Source organism: Salvelinus sp. IW2-2015, linkage group LG4q.1:29 (genome assembly GCF_002910315.2).
Source record: "Salvelinus sp. IW2-2015 linkage group LG4q.1:29, ASM291031v2, whole genome shotgun sequence".
In the NCBI taxonomy this organism is placed as follows: domain Eukaryota; kingdom Metazoa; phylum Chordata; class Actinopteri; order Salmoniformes; family Salmonidae; genus Salvelinus; species Salvelinus sp. IW2-2015.
The window spans coordinates 1,306,140-1,322,621 of record NC_036842.1 but is presented as its reverse complement, the minus strand read 5'-3'; the positions used below and the strand labels follow the sequence as shown (position 1 = coordinate 1,322,621).

The 16,482-nt window shown below is 43.5% G+C and overlaps 1 protein-coding gene across 2 annotated transcripts in view; it reads left to right on the top strand.

The window, feature by feature from the left end:
- Window positions 1–15,697, top strand: part of LOC111961221 (lysosome membrane protein 2) — a 99,484-nt gene extending 83,787 nt beyond the window's left edge. For both annotated transcript variants that reach the window (XM_070440527.1, XM_070440523.1), the window contains exons 8-12: window positions 5,686–5,804; window positions 6,077–6,150; window positions 6,356–6,407; window positions 8,230–8,382; window positions 15,229–15,697. In XM_070440527.1, the coding sequence (XP_070296628.1) occupies window positions 5,686–5,804; window positions 6,077–6,150; window positions 6,356–6,407; window positions 8,230–8,382; window positions 15,229–15,336 (506 nt within the window). In that variant the 3' untranslated portion in view covers window positions 15,337–15,697. The remainder of the gene's footprint in view (window positions 1–5,685; window positions 5,805–6,076; window positions 6,151–6,355; window positions 6,408–8,229; window positions 8,383–15,228) is intronic.
- The last annotated feature ends 785 nt before the right edge of the window (window positions 15,698–16,482 follow it).

The following is a 16,482-nucleotide window of genomic DNA, read 5'->3' as shown; positions in this document are numbered from 1 at the left end:
AGCCATGATGGGTTGTGCAGGCTCTACGCTCGAGATCTCCAGTGCGCCTCCACGGCCCAGTGTATCCGGTGCCTGCTCCAAGAACCAGGCCTCCAGTATGTCTCCCCAGCCTGGTGAGTCCTGTGCCTGCTCCCAGAACCAGAACTCCTGTATGTCTCCCCAGCCTGGTGAGTCCTGTGCCTGCTCCCAGAACCAGGTCTCCTGTATGTCTCCCCAGCCTAGTAAGCCCTGTGGCAGCTCCACGCACCAGGCTGCCCATACTTCTCCTCACCCCAGTGATGATCCATGGCACGAAGCCTCCAGTGATGATCCATGGCACGAAGCCTCCAGTGATGATCCATGGCACGAAGCCTCCAGTTATATCCATGATCACGGAAGCCTCCAGTGGTGATCCATGGCACGAAGCCTCCAGTGGTGATCCATGGCACGAAGCCTCCAGTGATGATCCATGGCACAAAACCTTCAGTGAGTATCCATGGCACGAAGCCTCCGGTGATGATCCATGGCACGAAGTCTCCATTGATGATCCATGGCACGAAGCCTCCGGTGATGATTCATGGCACAAAGCATCCAGTGATGGTCCATGGCCCGGAGCCTGCAATGAGGATCCATGGCACAAAGCCTCCAGTATTGATCCGCGGTCCGGAGCCTGCAGCGACGGTCTCCAGTCCGGAGCCTCCAGCGACGGTCCGCAGTCCGGACCCTCCAGCGACGGTCCCCAGTCCGGAGCCGCCGGTGAGGGTCCCCAGTCTGGGGCCTGCAGCGAGGGTCCCCAGTCCGGGACCTGTAGCGAGGGTCCCCAATCCGGGGCCTGCAGCGAGGGTCCCCAGTCCAGAGGCGCCACCAAAGTGGGGGGAGCCAGAGGTGGAGCGGGGTCTGCGTCCCGCACCGGAGCTGCCACCGAAGTAGATGCCCACCCGGACCCTCCCCTATAGAGTCGGGTTTTGCGGCGAGTCCGCACCTTTTGGGGGGGTACTGTCACGCCCTGGCCATAGAGAGGTTTTTATTCTCTATTTTGGTTAGGCCAGGGTGTGACTAGGGTGGGCATTCTAGTTTCTTTATTTCTATGTTTTCTGTTTCTATGTTTTGGCCGGGTATGGTTCTCAAATAGGGACAGCTGTCTATCGTTGTCTCTGATTGGGAATCATACTTAGGCAGCCTGTTAAAATTAAAATAAATGTACGCTCACAACGCTGCACCTTGGTCCGGTCATTTCCCTGACGACGTTCGTGACACATTTAGCAATTTGATTAACCTTTACTTAACACCCGTCCCGGATCCGGGAGCATCCTCATCAGTAAAAGCTGACTAGCATAGCCTAGCATAGCGCCACAAGTAAATAATAGCATATAAATATCATGAAATCACAAGTCCAATACAGCAAATGAAAGATAAACATCTTGTGAATCCAGCCATCATTTCCGATTTTTAAAATGTTTTACAGCGAAAACACAATATGTATTTCTATTAGCTAACCACAATAGCCAAAGACTCAACCGCATATTTTCACCATGTTTCTACCGCATAGGTAGCTATCACAAAACCGACCAAATAKAGATATAATTAGTCACTAACCAAGAAACAACTTCATCAGATGACAGTCTTATAACATGTTATACAATAAATGTATGTTTTGTTCGAAAATGTGCATATTTGAGGCATAAATCATAGTTTTACATTGCAGCTACCATCAAAAATATCACCAAAGCAGCCAGAATAATTACAGAGAGCAACGTGAAATACCTAAATACTCATCATAAAACATTTATGAAAAATACATGGTGTACAGCAAATGAAAGATAAACATCTTGTGAATCCAGCCAATATTTCCGATTTTTTTAAGTGTTTTACAGCGAAAACACAATATAGCATTATATTAGCTTACCACAATAGCCAAACACACAACCGCATTYATTCACCGCAAAGATAGCATTCGCAAAAAACAGCAAAAGATATAAAATGAATCACTAACCTTGACCAACTTCATCAGATGACAGTCTTATAACATCAGGTTATACAATACACTTATGTTTTGTTCGAAAATGTGCATATTTAGAGCTGCAAACCGTGGTTATACATTGTGAATATGTAGCATCGATTCACCAGAATGACCGGAGCTATTTTGGACACTCACCTAATCTGACCAAAGAACTCATCATAAACTTTACATAAAAATACTTGTTGTATGGCAAATGAAAGATACACTGGTTCTTAATTCAACCGCCGTGTTAGATTTTTAAAAATAACTTTACCATAACAAACAGCTTGCGTTATTGCGAGACAGCGCCCGCCAAAACGGCAGAGAATAGGAATCAACATTTTCCACAGAAATACGAAATAACATCATAAATTGTTCTTACTTTTGCTGAGCTTCCATCAGAATCTTGTACAAGGAGTCCTTGGTCTAGAATAAATCGTTGTTTGGTTTTAGAATGTCCTTTTCTCCTGTCGAATTAGCAACCTTAGCTAGCCATGTGGCGCGAACATGCCCATCTTCTCTTGACGCAAAGAACGGAAAATTCCAAAAGTCCCAATAAACGTTGAATAAACTGATACAACTCGGTTGAAAAAAACTACTTTATGATGTTATTATCACATGTATCAAAGAAATATCCGACGTGTATACCGAACGCTTTTCAGAAGCCAATGTCGACGTACTTCGCGCGCCAGAGAAGACAAAGAAATGTCCAGACCTGTCACTCCAAAAGCTCTTGTTCGGCCTCAGATCAAGCTAGACACCCCATTCCACCTTCCACTGCCTGTTGATATCAAGTGGAAGGCGTATGAAGTGCATGCATATCGATAAATAAAAGCCAGTTGAATAGGCAGGCCCTGGAACAGAGCCTCGTTTTCAGATTTTTCACTTCCTGTATGGAAGTTTGCTGCAAAATGAGTTCTGTTTTACTCACAGATATAATTCAAACAGTTTTAGAAACTTGAGAATGTTTTCTATCCAATAGTAATAATAATATGCATATTGTACGATCTAGAATAGAGTACGAGGCAGTTTAATTTGGGCACGATTTTTTCCAAAGTGAAAACAGCGCTCCCCTATTGACAAGAAGTTTTAATTGTTCAGCATTCTTTATGGCTTGGGGGTAGAAGCTGTTAAGGAGCCTTTTGGACCTAGAGTTAGTCCTTGACAATTTTTGTCTTTGACAATTTTTGGTGCCTTCCTCGGACACCGCCTCGTATATAGCTCCTGGATGGCAGGAAGCTTGGTCCCAGTGATGTACTGGGCCATAAACACTACCCTCTGCAGCGGGTAGTGTATACGGCCCTGGTCATGAGAAGATCACCTCCGACCTCATAGCTAGATGGTCAGTGGAGGCGGTGGTCGGAGGTGGTGGTCAGGTCAGCACGTGCAAGGGCAAGCAGGTAGGCAGGCAGCTCGATGTCATCAGGGTGTATCCGACGTCTGCGGATTCTTTATTGGGACTCTCTGATGAAGTTTGAGCTCCCCACAGAATACAGCCCACTCCTTACTTCAGAAGTTTCCTCCTGAACAATGAAAAAGCTGTCCCAATGCCAACTCTGCATGCATATCCTCGTCTGGGATCACCGTTGGTGAAAAACAACCCAACGTCAGTAGGTGTAATTCTAATGAAATCACACACTGGCTAACAAGCATTAGCTAGCTTGTTGACAACACTGATTTTCATACATTTATGGACAGGAATCGAATTCATGATATCAAGACTAGATCTGCACTCCTTTAGCTAATGAGAAATAAAAAGTTTACATGAAAATGATTAAATATGCACAGAATTTACATGAGTTCTCTGCCTAGGCTGCCACTAGGCGCCATGGCAACTATAGAACCTATAGAATGACTAGCCATGCTCTGAAGGGAAAGGGACAGATCCTATCACAACAGTATTTCAAGGACAAAGCCTCCTTCATTGAAATTATGTGGAAACAACGTTTATTCAATCATTATGTGCCCAGTGGGAGATCTCTTCTCAGTAAGCTGGGAAGTTAGAGGCCAACTACTGTTTTGTCTTAACCCTTTTGTTGTTTTGTTGTTGCTCTGGTGAATGATAACTGTGCTGCATATTTAGGACCCTACCCCCTGAGAACTACACTGTTCAGGATATGGTTTTATTGGTATTGTGACTCATGAGCCATCTGTGTGTTGATCTAGTATTAGCTGCATCTCAAGGGTTTGTTTCTTTTGCTGCCCATTCACATTTGACATATTCCGCTAATATATTGCAAACAAGAGGATCCAATCGCATTTGATTACTTCCTCACTGAGCTTGAACAGCCTCTCCTTTTTCTCGTCATCAGAGTTTCAGAGGAGGAAAGGGAGGACCATCCTCCTCAGTGAATTTCATACTTTTTAAAAATTTAAAAAATTTAAAAAGTTATCTTTTTTAGATAAACTATACCAAATATAGTCACATGTCACCAAATAATTTATTAAAACACACTATTTTGCAAAGAAGGTCTACAGTAGCCTCAATAGCACTCTGTAGGGTAGCACCATGGTGTAGCCGGAGGACAGCTAGCTTCTGTCCTCCATTGAGTACATTGACTTCAATACAAAACCTAGGAGGCTCATGGTTCTCACCTCCTTCCATAGACTTACACAGTAATTATGACAACTTCCGGAGGACGTCCTCCAACCTATCAAAGCTCTTGCAGCGTGAACTGACATGGATCAGAGAATAATTAATGTAGTGCTGAAAGCATAAGATACAGCTAGCTAGCACTGCAGTGCATAAAATGTGGTGAGTAGTAGAAAATATTTGAACAGTTTTGAACAAATTAATTGTTTCCTAAATGAAGGAGAAACAGGAGAGAAATATATAGAGAGAGAGATTGTCATTTTTTCCCACTTTCAGTTCCACTTACTTAGCTAGCAAATGCAGCTAGCTAGTTAAGCCTACTGAAACACCCTGCTCAAACAGAGGGTTGCTATGTTAGCTAGCTGGCTATGACTATCCAACACAACACTGGAACTCTTCTAAGATAAGGTAAGCTTTTGGTTTTACAAATGTATTGCCACTGGGGCACGCCGGTGTAACTGCTTACTGACTGTACACTGTAATGTTACTGCATGCTTGTAGCAGGTTTACTAACACGTTAGTTCTATTAGCTATGACATTACTTTAGCTAATATGGTGACAACGATGTAGGCTGTGTGTAGCGGTTTGGCTTGGAAAAGTTTATTCGCCTGGTCACATATGTATTCATTCTGCCAATTCTGTTGAAAATGTTTCTTAAACAGAAGCAAACGGAACAAAACGGGGATAAACGTACCTGAATGTTTCCAATAGAATCTATTGTTTGCAACTGCTGGACTAATGATTACACTCGTCGGAGGAGGAAGAGCTAGACTGCCGTTACACACCCACTATCAGCTAGATACAGGCAATAGTGTGTAAGGCAGTATTGAATGTCACTGTCTGTCCATGTGTCACTGTCTGACACATCAAATTTGTATATTGACCTGTGTGCACCTACGTTGTAAACTTTCATTCATAGGCTAGGTTGTAGCAACCCCATGATGGGTATAGGGAAAATTTGAGTATCATGTGGTAGCCTAAACCTATCGCTGTTTCTTTTAACTGGGTGAATGGAATATGAATGACAGTCATCCAATATGCTGTAATAGAAATAAGGCCATGCCCATGAAAATAATTTGGCACTGAAACTGCACTGACCACCACTGCTCTCCAGGTGCTCCAGTGGTTGTGTCCTTCCCTCATTTCTACTTGGGCGAAGAGAAGTACACTAACGCCATTGAAGGACTGAGTCCTGTGAGAGAGCACCACCAGACCTACCTGGACCTGAACCCGGTACATTACCCTCTAGTGTTCACTTCTCTGGGTGTCTGCCCTAGAGTAGAATAGATAATCTACTTTAAAAAGCATTGTTGCACCACCTAGTGTTACATTTGTGGAATAGAGAATTGCACCAACTGTAAAATATTAAATACTGTTCCCAACCTACCAGCCTATATTTATTCATGTTTAACCTAGACATAAATCATGTATCTAGTACATTGAGCGTTACACCTGCAGTTCACATGGCTCATCAAAAGTGTGTATGTGTTATTCTACACTTCCAGACCACTGGTCTTCCTGTCCGTGCCAGTAAGAAGGCTCAGATCAATATCCTCATCAACAGAATCTCTGGCTTCCCGTGAGATATCACAAATCCACAACCACAACCCAAGTTCAAATAGCTAAAGGCTTTTATAATCTTTGTTTCTATTTGATTTCCTTCCATTGTTTAATGATTTCCATCTCACAACCACCAAGTTCTACTAGCGATATACACTTTATTATTTCTATATTATTTCCTTTCTTTGTTGAATGATTTTCTTACAATCTCTTCTCCTTCACAGGAAAACCAAATACCTGAATGAGACTATCTTCCCTGTCATGTTTATCAATGAGGTAAGATCACATCGACTACACAAAAACATACAACTTTGGGAGAATATAACATTTAATTTCCGAAAATAATGTTTTATCTGAGCATTGATCGCAAATTTGCAATGACAACTTTGTCCTGTTCGATTTTACTGTATCCCTTTACAGGGTGCTGTGCTGTGAGTGACACCCCCAGATAGTACGGTCGTGGTGAAAAGTTTTGAGAATGACACAAATAGTAATTTTCACAAAGTCTGCTGCCTCAGTGTCTTTAGATATTTTTTGTCAGATGTTACTATGGAATATTGAAGTATAATTATAAGCATTTCATATGTGTCAAAGGCTTTTATTAACAATTACATGAAGTTGATGCAGAGAGTCAATATTTGCAGTGTTGACCCTTCTTTTTCAAGACCTTTGCAATCCGCCCTGGCATGCTATCAATTAACTTCTGGGCCACATCCTGACTGATGGCAGCCCATTCTTGCATAATCAATGCTTGGACTTTGTCAGAATTTGTGGGGTTTTGTTTGTCTCTTGAGGATTGACCACAAGTTCTCAATGGAATTAAGGTCTGGGGACTTTCCTGACCATGGACCAAAAATATCGATGTTTTGTTCCCCGAAGCACTCAGTTATCACTTTTGCCTTATGGCAAGGTGCTCCATCATGCTGGAAAAGGCAGTATTTGTCACCAAACTGTTCCTGGATGGTTGGGAGAAGTTGCTCTCGGAGAATGTGTTGGTACCATTCTTTATTCATGGATGTGTTCTTAGGCAAAATTGTGATTGAGCACACTCCCTTGGCAGAGAAATAACCCCACACATGAATGGTCTCAGGATGCTTTACATTTGGCATGACACAGGACTGATGGTAGCGCTCACCTTGTCTTTTCCGGACAAGCTTTTTCCAGATGCCCCAAACAATCGGAAAGGGGATTCATCAAAGAAAATGACTTTACCCAGTCCTCAGCAGTCCGATCCCTGTACCTTTTGCAGAATATCAGTCTGTCCTAATGTTTTTCCTGGAGAGAAGTGACTTCTTTGCTGCCCTTCTTGACACCAGGCCATCCTCCAAAAGTATTTGCCTCACTGTGCGTGCAGATGCACTCACACCTGCCTGCTGCCATTCCTGAGCAAGCTCTGTACTGGTGGTGCCCCGATTCCACAGCTGAATCAACTTTAGGAGATGGTCCTGGTGCTTTCTGGACTTTCTTGGGCGCCCTGAAGCCTTCTTCACAACAATTGAACCGCTCTCCTTGAATTTCTTGATGATCCGATAAATGGTTGATTTAGGTGCAATCTTACTGGCAGCAATATCCTTGCCTGTGAAGCCCTTTTTGTGCAAAGCAATGATGACGGCACGTGTTTCCTTGCAGGTAACGATGGTTGACAGAGGAAGAACATTGATTCCAAGCACCACCCTCCTTTTGAAGCTTCCAGTCTGTTATTCAAACTCAATCAGCATGACAGAGTGATCTCCAGCCTTGTCCCCGTCAACACTCACACCTGTGTTAACGAGATAATCACTGACATGATGTCAGCTGGTCCATTTGTGGCAGGGCTGTGGAAATATATATAATAAGCAGTGGAAATATTTTTGGGAGATTCAGTTCATTTGCATGGCAAATTAATTGCAAATTAATTGCAAATCATCTGATCACTCTTCATGACATTCTGGAGTATATGCAAATTGCCATCATACAAACTGAGGCAGCAGACTTTGTGAAAATTTATATTTGTGTCATTCTCAAAACTTTTGGCCACGATGGTACATTGTCAGTGAGTTTACGGTGTCTACTCTGTCTGTACTGATATATTATGCACCTTCTTTACCCCCTTCTTCAGACGGTTGTGATAGACGACACGTCTGTTGCGAAGCTCCAAAAGCTGTTGCTGATGGTGACGTTGGTGTCCAACTTCCCTCTCATCATTGTTGGTCTGGGGGTCTTGCTGCTGCTGGTGTTCATCTGCCTCATCGTCTGTGAACGCAAACTGAAGGTACCACTGACCTGTGTGTCTGTGGGAGTGTTGAGGGCTTAGCCGAGGGAGATGTACAGTAAGGTAGAAGCAGAACAACATGTCCTCTAATCAATATACTATAGTTAGGGCCCAGAGTTTTTCCTGGTCAAGTCACATGGTCAAGAATAAGTCCTGGGCTCGGTTGGATAAAACATATTAAGTGTTTCCCTTAAGTAATAATTTCCCCTTACTTAAGGGAATTGTTTAAGGGTGTTGCATAGAGCACCTCAATCGTTTTGAACCATCATCCAACTGGGAATTACAAGTCAGAAACTCTGGCATCTTTCTAAAGCTCTGACATTCTGACCTGAAGATCACTGAAGTTATGATTTGACCTACTTTTTGTTTTTACAAGTTTCCAGTTGTCTTAAGACGCCCATTAACACAATGCTAAAATTACTAACATGTTTGTGTAACTAATCATTTTCTTAACTATGATGCCACCATGATTCAGTAAATGTCTTAACCAGTGCATCTTAAACCATTGTAAGAGTACACTGTATGCTTGTGCTTCCATTATGTTTCTGTTCAGAATAAATTTAAACATATTGTTTTTGGCGAAGCTCTGTATTCCGCTCCTGTAAATCCTAATAATCCTACATAATTCTTCCCTTTATCATTAAGATGTATTGGTTATTCTTGATTCTTTATGTCATTGCCTTCCTACATGTATAATTAGCATGATCGTTTTCTCATAATCCTCTCCTGTCACGCGGGACTAGGTTGGCGAAAGAACCAGACGCAGAGAGAGAGAGAGCCGCTTGGGAAAAATATTCCTTATATTTATTCTTAAGGAAAAACTGAATAAGCCCGAACATCCAGGGCGTAAAGAGCAATACTTGCCAAACACCCAAAATACACACACGTAACAAAAAAACAATCCCGCACAAAACAAGGGCGGGTCAAACTCCTAATTATAGGGAAGCTCATTACGAAACAAAAAACAGGTGCAACTAATAAGACAAAACAAACAGACAAACGAAAAAGGGATCGGTGGCGGCTAGTAGGACGGTGACGACGACCGCCGAGCACCGCCCGAACAGGCAGGGGAGTCAACTTCGGCGGAAGTCGTGACATCTCCTATGTTTGAGCTAGTGAACAGTATTTACTGTACATTGTCATTGATAACAATTATACACTATTTTGAAGAATATATGTTGATATGTTAACAATCTGATTAATGATAATCCTGAAAGCTAAACTATTTTGAGGAAGTTTCCCGAACACCACAGGAAGTTGGTGGTACCTTATTTGGGGAGAACGGGCTCGTGGTAATGACTGGAGCGGAATCAGTTGAATGATATCAAATACATCAAACACAGGGTTTCCAGCTTCCTGTGCCGGACACAGATTAAGTTTAGTCCTAGACTAAGAAGCTATTTCAGTGGAGATTCTCCATTGACCATGTTTTTTAGTCCAAGACTAAGCCTAATCTGTATCCAGAAAACCAGACCTTTGTACAGCATAACATAGGTCAAATAAAATAAAATAAAATTGCATTCGTCACATGCGCCGAATACAACCTTACAGTGAAATGCTTACAAGCCCTTAACCAACAATGCAGTTTTAAGAAAAATAAGTGTTAAGTAAAAAATAGATGAGTAAAAATTTTAAAAATGTATAATTAAAGCAGTAAAATAACAGTAGCTATATGCAGGGGGTACCGGTACAGAGTCAATGTGCGGGGGCACAGGTTAGTCGAGGTAATTGAGGTAATATGTACATGTAGGTAGAATTAAAGTGACTATACATAGATAATAAACAGAGAGTAGCAGCAACGTAAAAGGGGGGGGGGGGGACAATGCAAATAGTCTGGGTAGCCATTTGATTAGCTGTTCAGGAGTCTTATGGCTTGGTGGTAGAAGCTGTTAAGAAACCTTGTGGACTTAGACTTGGCGCTCCGGCACCGCTTGCTGTGCGAACAGTCTATGACTAGGGTGGCTGGAGTCTTTGACAATTTTTAAGGCATTCCTCTGACACCACCTGGTATAGAGGTCCTGGATGGCAGGAAGCTTGGCCCCAGTGATGTACTGGGCCGTACGCACTACCCTCTGTAGTTACTTGCGATCGGAGGCCGAGCAGTTGCCATACCAGGCGATGATGAAACCAGTCAGAATGTTCTCGATGGTGCAGCTGTTGTCACAACCTGATCTGTTTCACCTGTGTTTGTGCTTGTCTCCACCCCCTTCCAGGTTTTGCCCATCTTCCTCATTATCCCCAGTGTATTTACACCTGTGTTCTTTGTTTGTCTGTTGCCAGTTCGTCTTGTCTTACCAGCGTGTTTTCCCGTCTCAGTGCTTTCTCAAGTGCTGTTCCCTAGTTTCCCCGGTTCTGACCATTCTGCCTGCCTTGACCCCAAGCTTACCTGCAGTTCTGTACCTGCCTGACTCTGGCCCGTTTACAAACCTCTGCCTGTCCTGACCCAGAGCCTGCCTGCTGTTCTGTACCTTATTGACTCTGCCCTGGATTATGGACCTCTGCCTGCCTTTGACCTGTCTTTTGCCTAACCCCTGTTTGGGTCAATAAACATTTGTGACTCTAGCTGTCTGCATCTGGGTCTTATCCTGAGTTCTGATAGTTGTAGAACTATTTGAGGATCGGAGGACCCATGCCAAATCTTTTCAGTCTCCTGAGAGGGAATAGGTTTTGTCGTGCCCTGTTCACAACTGTCTTGGTGTGCTTGGACCATGTTAGTTTGTTGGTGATGTGGACACCAACGAACTTGAAGCTCTCAACCGTCTCCACTAAAGCCCTGTCAATGAGAGTGGGGGAGTGCTCGGTCCTTCATTTTCCTGTAGTCCACAATCATCTCTTTTGTCTTGATCACATTGAGGGAGACGTTGTTATCCTGGCACCACACGGCCAGGTCTCTGACCACCTCAACAGGTGTAGACCTTAAAGTGAAATGCTTACTTACAGGCTCTAACCAATAGTGCAACAAATGTATTAGGTGAACAATAGGTAGGTAAAGAAATAAAACAACAGTAAAAAGACAGGCTATATACAGTAGCGACGCTATAAAAGTAGCGAGGCTACATACAGACACCGGTTAGTCAGGCTGATTGAGGTAGTATGTACATGTAGATATGGTTAAAGTGACTATGCATATATGATGAACAGAGAGTAGCAGCAGCGTAAAAGAGGGGTTGGCGGATGGTGGGTGGGACACAATGCAGATAGCCCGGTCAGCCACTTTGCGGGAGCACTGGTTGGTCGGCCCAATTGAGGTAGTATGTACATGCATGTATAGTTAAAGTGACTATGCATATATGATAAACAGAGAGTAGCAGCAGCGTAAAAAGAGGGGTTGGGGGGGGCACACAATGCAAATAGTCCGGGTAGCCATTTGATTACCTGTTCAGGAGTCTTATGGCTTGGGGGTAAAAACTGTTGAGAAGCCTTTTTGTCCTAGACTTGGCACTCCGATACCGGTTGCCATGCGGTAGCAGACAGAACAGTCTATGACTGGGGTGGCTGGAGTCTTTGACAATTTTTAGCGCCTTCTCTGACACCGCCTGGTGTAGAGGTCCTGGATGGCAGGAAACTTAACCCCAGTGATGTACTGGGCCATACGCACTACCCTCTGAAGTGCCTTGCGGTCAGAGGCCGAGCAGTTGCCGTACCAGGCAGTGATGCAACCAGTCTGGATGCTCTCGATGTTGCAGCTGTAGAACCTTTTGAGGATCTCAAGACCCATGCCAAATCTTTTTAGTTTCCTGAGGGGGAATAGGCTTTGTCGTGCCCTCTTCACGCCTGCCTTGGTGTGCTTGGACCATTCTAGTTTGTTGTTGATGTGGACACCAAGGAACTTGAAGCTCTCAACCTGCTCCACTACAGCCCCGTCGATGAGAATGGGGGCGTGCTCGGTCCTCCTTTTCCTGTAGTGCACAATAATCTCCTTAGTCTTGGTTACGTTGAGGGATAGGTTGTTATTCTGGCACCACCCGGCCAGGTCTCTGATTTCCTCCCTGTAGGCTGTCTCGTCGTTGTTGGGGATCAGGCCTACCACTGTTGTGTTATCGGCAAACTTAATGATGGTGTTGGAGTCGTGCCTGGCCATGCAGTCATGGGTGAACAGGGAGTTAAGGAGGGGCCTGAGCACGCACCCCTGAACGGCCCCCTTGTTGAGGATCAGCGTGGCAGATGTATTGTTACCAAATGAGAGCAGCCTGTCAGGAAGTCCAGGGTCCAGTTGCAGAGGGAGGTGTTTAGTCCCAGGGTCATTAGCTTAGTGATGAGCTTTGAGGGCACTATGGTGTTGAATAATGAGCTGTAGTCAATGAATTGCATTCTCACCTAGGTGTTCCTTTTGTCCAAGTGGGAAAGAGCAGTGTGGAGTGCAATAGAGATTGTATCATCTGTGGATCTGTTGGGGCGGTAGGCAAATTGGAGTGGGTCTAGGGTTTCTGGGATAATGTTGTTGATGTGAGCTATGATCAGCCTTTCAAAGCACTTCATGGCTGCAGATGTGATTGATACGTGTCGGTAGTCATTTAGGCAGGTTACCTTAGTGTTCTTGGGCACAGCGACTATGGTGGTCTGCTTGAAACATGTTGGTATTACAGACTCAGTCAGGGTTGAAAATGTCAGTGAAGACACTTGCCAGTTGGCCAGCGCAAGCTCGGAGTACACGTCCTGGTAATCCATCTGGCCCTGCAGCCTTGTGAATGTTGACCTATTTTTTAAGTGTTACTCACATCGTCTATGGAGAGTGTGATCACACAGTCGTCCAGAACAGCTGATGTTCTCATGCATGTTTCAGTGTTGCTAGCCTCGAAGCGAGCATAGAAGTAATTTAGCTCATCTGGTAGGCTCGTGTCACTAGGCAGCTCATGGCTGTGCTTCCCTTTATAGTCTCTAATAGTTTGCATGCCCTGTCACATCCGACGAGCGTCAGAGCCGGTGTAGTACGGTTCAATTTTAGTCCTGTATTGACGCTTTGACTGTTTGATGGTTCGTCGGAGGGCATTGCGGGATTTCTTATAAGCGTCTGGGTTAGAATCCCGGTCCTTGAAAGCGGCAGCTCTACCCTTTAGCTCAGCGCGGATGTTGCCTGTAATCCATGGCTTCTGGTTTGGGTATGTACGTAGAGTCACTGTGGGGACGATGTCATCGATGCACTTATTGATGAAACCAGTGACTGATGTGGTGTACTCCTCAACGCCATCGGAAGAATCCCGGAACATATTCCAGTCTGTGCTAGTAAAACAGTCCTGTACATTAGCATCTGTGTCATCTGACCACTTCTTTAGTGACACTGGTGCTTCCTGCTTTAGTTTTTACTTGTAAGCAGGATTCAGGATAGAATTATGGTCAGATTTGCCAAATAGAGGGTGATGGAGCGCTTTCTACACTTCTCTGTGTATGGAGTAAAGGTGGTCTTGTCACGCCCTGACTTTAGTTATATTTTGTTTTCTTTATTTTTTGGTTAGGTCAGGGTGTGACAAGGGTGGTTTGTTTAGTTTTTGTATCGTCTAGGGGTTTTGTCTTGTCTAGGGTTTTTGTTTATCTATGGGGATTTTGTATGGTCTAGGGGTATGGAGGTTTATGGTGGCCTGAGTTGGTTCCCAATCAGAGACAGCTGTTTCTTGTTGTCTCTGATTGGGGAGCCTATTTAGGTTGCCATCTTCCATGTTGGTTTTGTGGGTAGTTGTTTTCTGTTTTGTGTTGCTGCACCTTGCAGGACTGTTTCGTTTTCGTTTCACTCTCTTTGTTGTTTTGTTCAGTGTTCTGTTTTTTTGAATACATTAACATGAACACTTACCACGCTGCACTTTGGTCCGACTACTCTTCATCCGAAGACGAATAGCGTTACAGGTCTAGAGGTTTTTTTCCTCTGGTTGCACATTTAACATGCTGATAGAAATTTGGTAAAACGGATTTAAGTTTCCCTGCATTAAAGTCCCCGGCCACTAGGCGCCGCCTCTGGATGAGTGTTTTCCTGTTTGCTTATGGCCTTATACAGCTCATTGAGTGCGGTCTTAGTGCCAGCATCGGTTTGTGGTGGTAAATAGTGTGGTCTACAGCTTATCATGAGAGCAAAACCTCGGTGAGCAAAACCTCGAGACTTCCTTAATATTAGATTTCGTGCACCAGCTGTTGTTTACAAATATAAACAGACCGCCACCCCTTGTCTTACCGGAGGCAGCTGTTCTATCTTGCCGATGCAGCGTAAAACCCGCCAGCTGTATTTTATCCATGTCGTCGCTCAGCCACGACTCGGTGAAACACAAGATACTACAGTTTTTAATGTTTAATGGTAGGATATTCATGATCGTAGTTCATCTATTTTGTTATCCAATGATTGTACGTTGCCTAATAGGACTGATGGTAGAGGCAGATTGCACACTCGCCGTCGGATCCTTACAAGGCACCCCGACCTAAGTCCCCGATATCTCTAATGCAAATGACAGGGATTTGGACCTTGTTGGATGTCTGAAGTAAATCCTTTGCATCTGACTCGTTAAAGAAAAAATATTTGTCCAGTACGAGGTGAGTAATCGCTGTCCTGATATCCAGAAACTATTTTGGGTCATAAGAGACGATGACAGAAACATTATGTACAAAAGTTACAAATAACGCGAAATAACATACACAATTTGTTAGGATGCAGCCATCTTCTCCGGTGCCATTGGACAACAAATACTGTATCTGAAAGATTATGATCCTGAAAAGCTCTTTTGTCCAATGTCTTGCCACTAATATTGTACTCTGTAACCTCTCTCTCCCTCCTTCCAATCTCTCCCTCCCTCCCGCCCTCCCTCTGCTTCCTCCCTCCTCTCCTTCCACTCTCTCTCTCCCTCCTTAAACTCTCTCCATCTATAGATGACAACAAAGGAGGACACATCTTATTCTCCTGTGAGCAACAAGGAGGGTGACGAAAAAAATGTCAGCACCTACATTGGCATGACTCCTATTATTGAAAAGTCTTGAGGAGGGAATGGGAGTTTTTTGTTGTTGAGATTCAAAGATCTACTGTGTGTGAGTTGCTGTTCAGAGTTGAATTGTTGCCTCTCTGTGCCTCAAAGTTATAGTCTTGATCAATGTGACACTAGTTACACTATTATTGTGATATCTCCCTGTTTGTTTGTTTGGATCTCGTTTAACCCACAATGGAGGCTGTTCTTCCAAGAGTCCCTGTAATATTGGTTGATAATACACGTGACCCTTTGACCTGCTGTTTCAGACATTCTCTTAAAGTTAAACTGTTTGATACCTGTTATTCACTTCTAATCTCATTGTAATATAATGTAAATAAAAATACAGTCTCCTGTAACAAAAATATGCATCCTTCCTTCTGCCCCTGATTGAATGGATGAAAACAGTATGGTGGAGGGCTAAGTAAAGCCATCGCTATATTGCATGATTAGAGATGGCAAGGGAAGGGAACATGTTTTTTGAATCCAGCTGATAACTATGGTCCAGTTTCCCAGACACAGATCAAGCCTAGTCCTTCTCAATGGATAATCTCCATCGAAATAGCTTTTTAGTCCAGGGCCTGGCTTAATCTTGTCTGGGAAACCGGCCCTACTCCATGTGTGTGTCCTAAAGGTCTATGTATACTCATTCAGGTACTATGCTAGGAACTATGCCCCTTGTGCATCATGGGATGGATTAAAATGTAGTATAATTCTCTACCCATAAGTGTCAAAGAAGGTCAAGGAAGTGGTAAAATGCTCTATTGAGCAATGAAGGCTAAACAAATCATGCAATGAGGATGTCCTTTTTATGAATTTGGATTCATATTAACACTGCAATTTTTTAAACGTTCTAATTATTACATTTCTACAGCTTATCACTTTTGTTAATGCACTGATTAAATTGATTGTTGGTTGAATACGTTCAAATATGTAAGGAACAAAAATGAAGTCTAACTATGTTTATAAAAATGTTACAGAAAATATCTCTGTCCATACCTAATACATACAGTGGGGAGAACAAGTATTTGATACACTGCCGATTTTGCAGGTTTTCCTACTTACAAAGCATGTAGAGGTCTGTCATTTTTATCATAGGTACACTTCAACTGTGAGAGACAGAATCTAAAACAAAAATCCAGAAAATCACATTGTATAATTT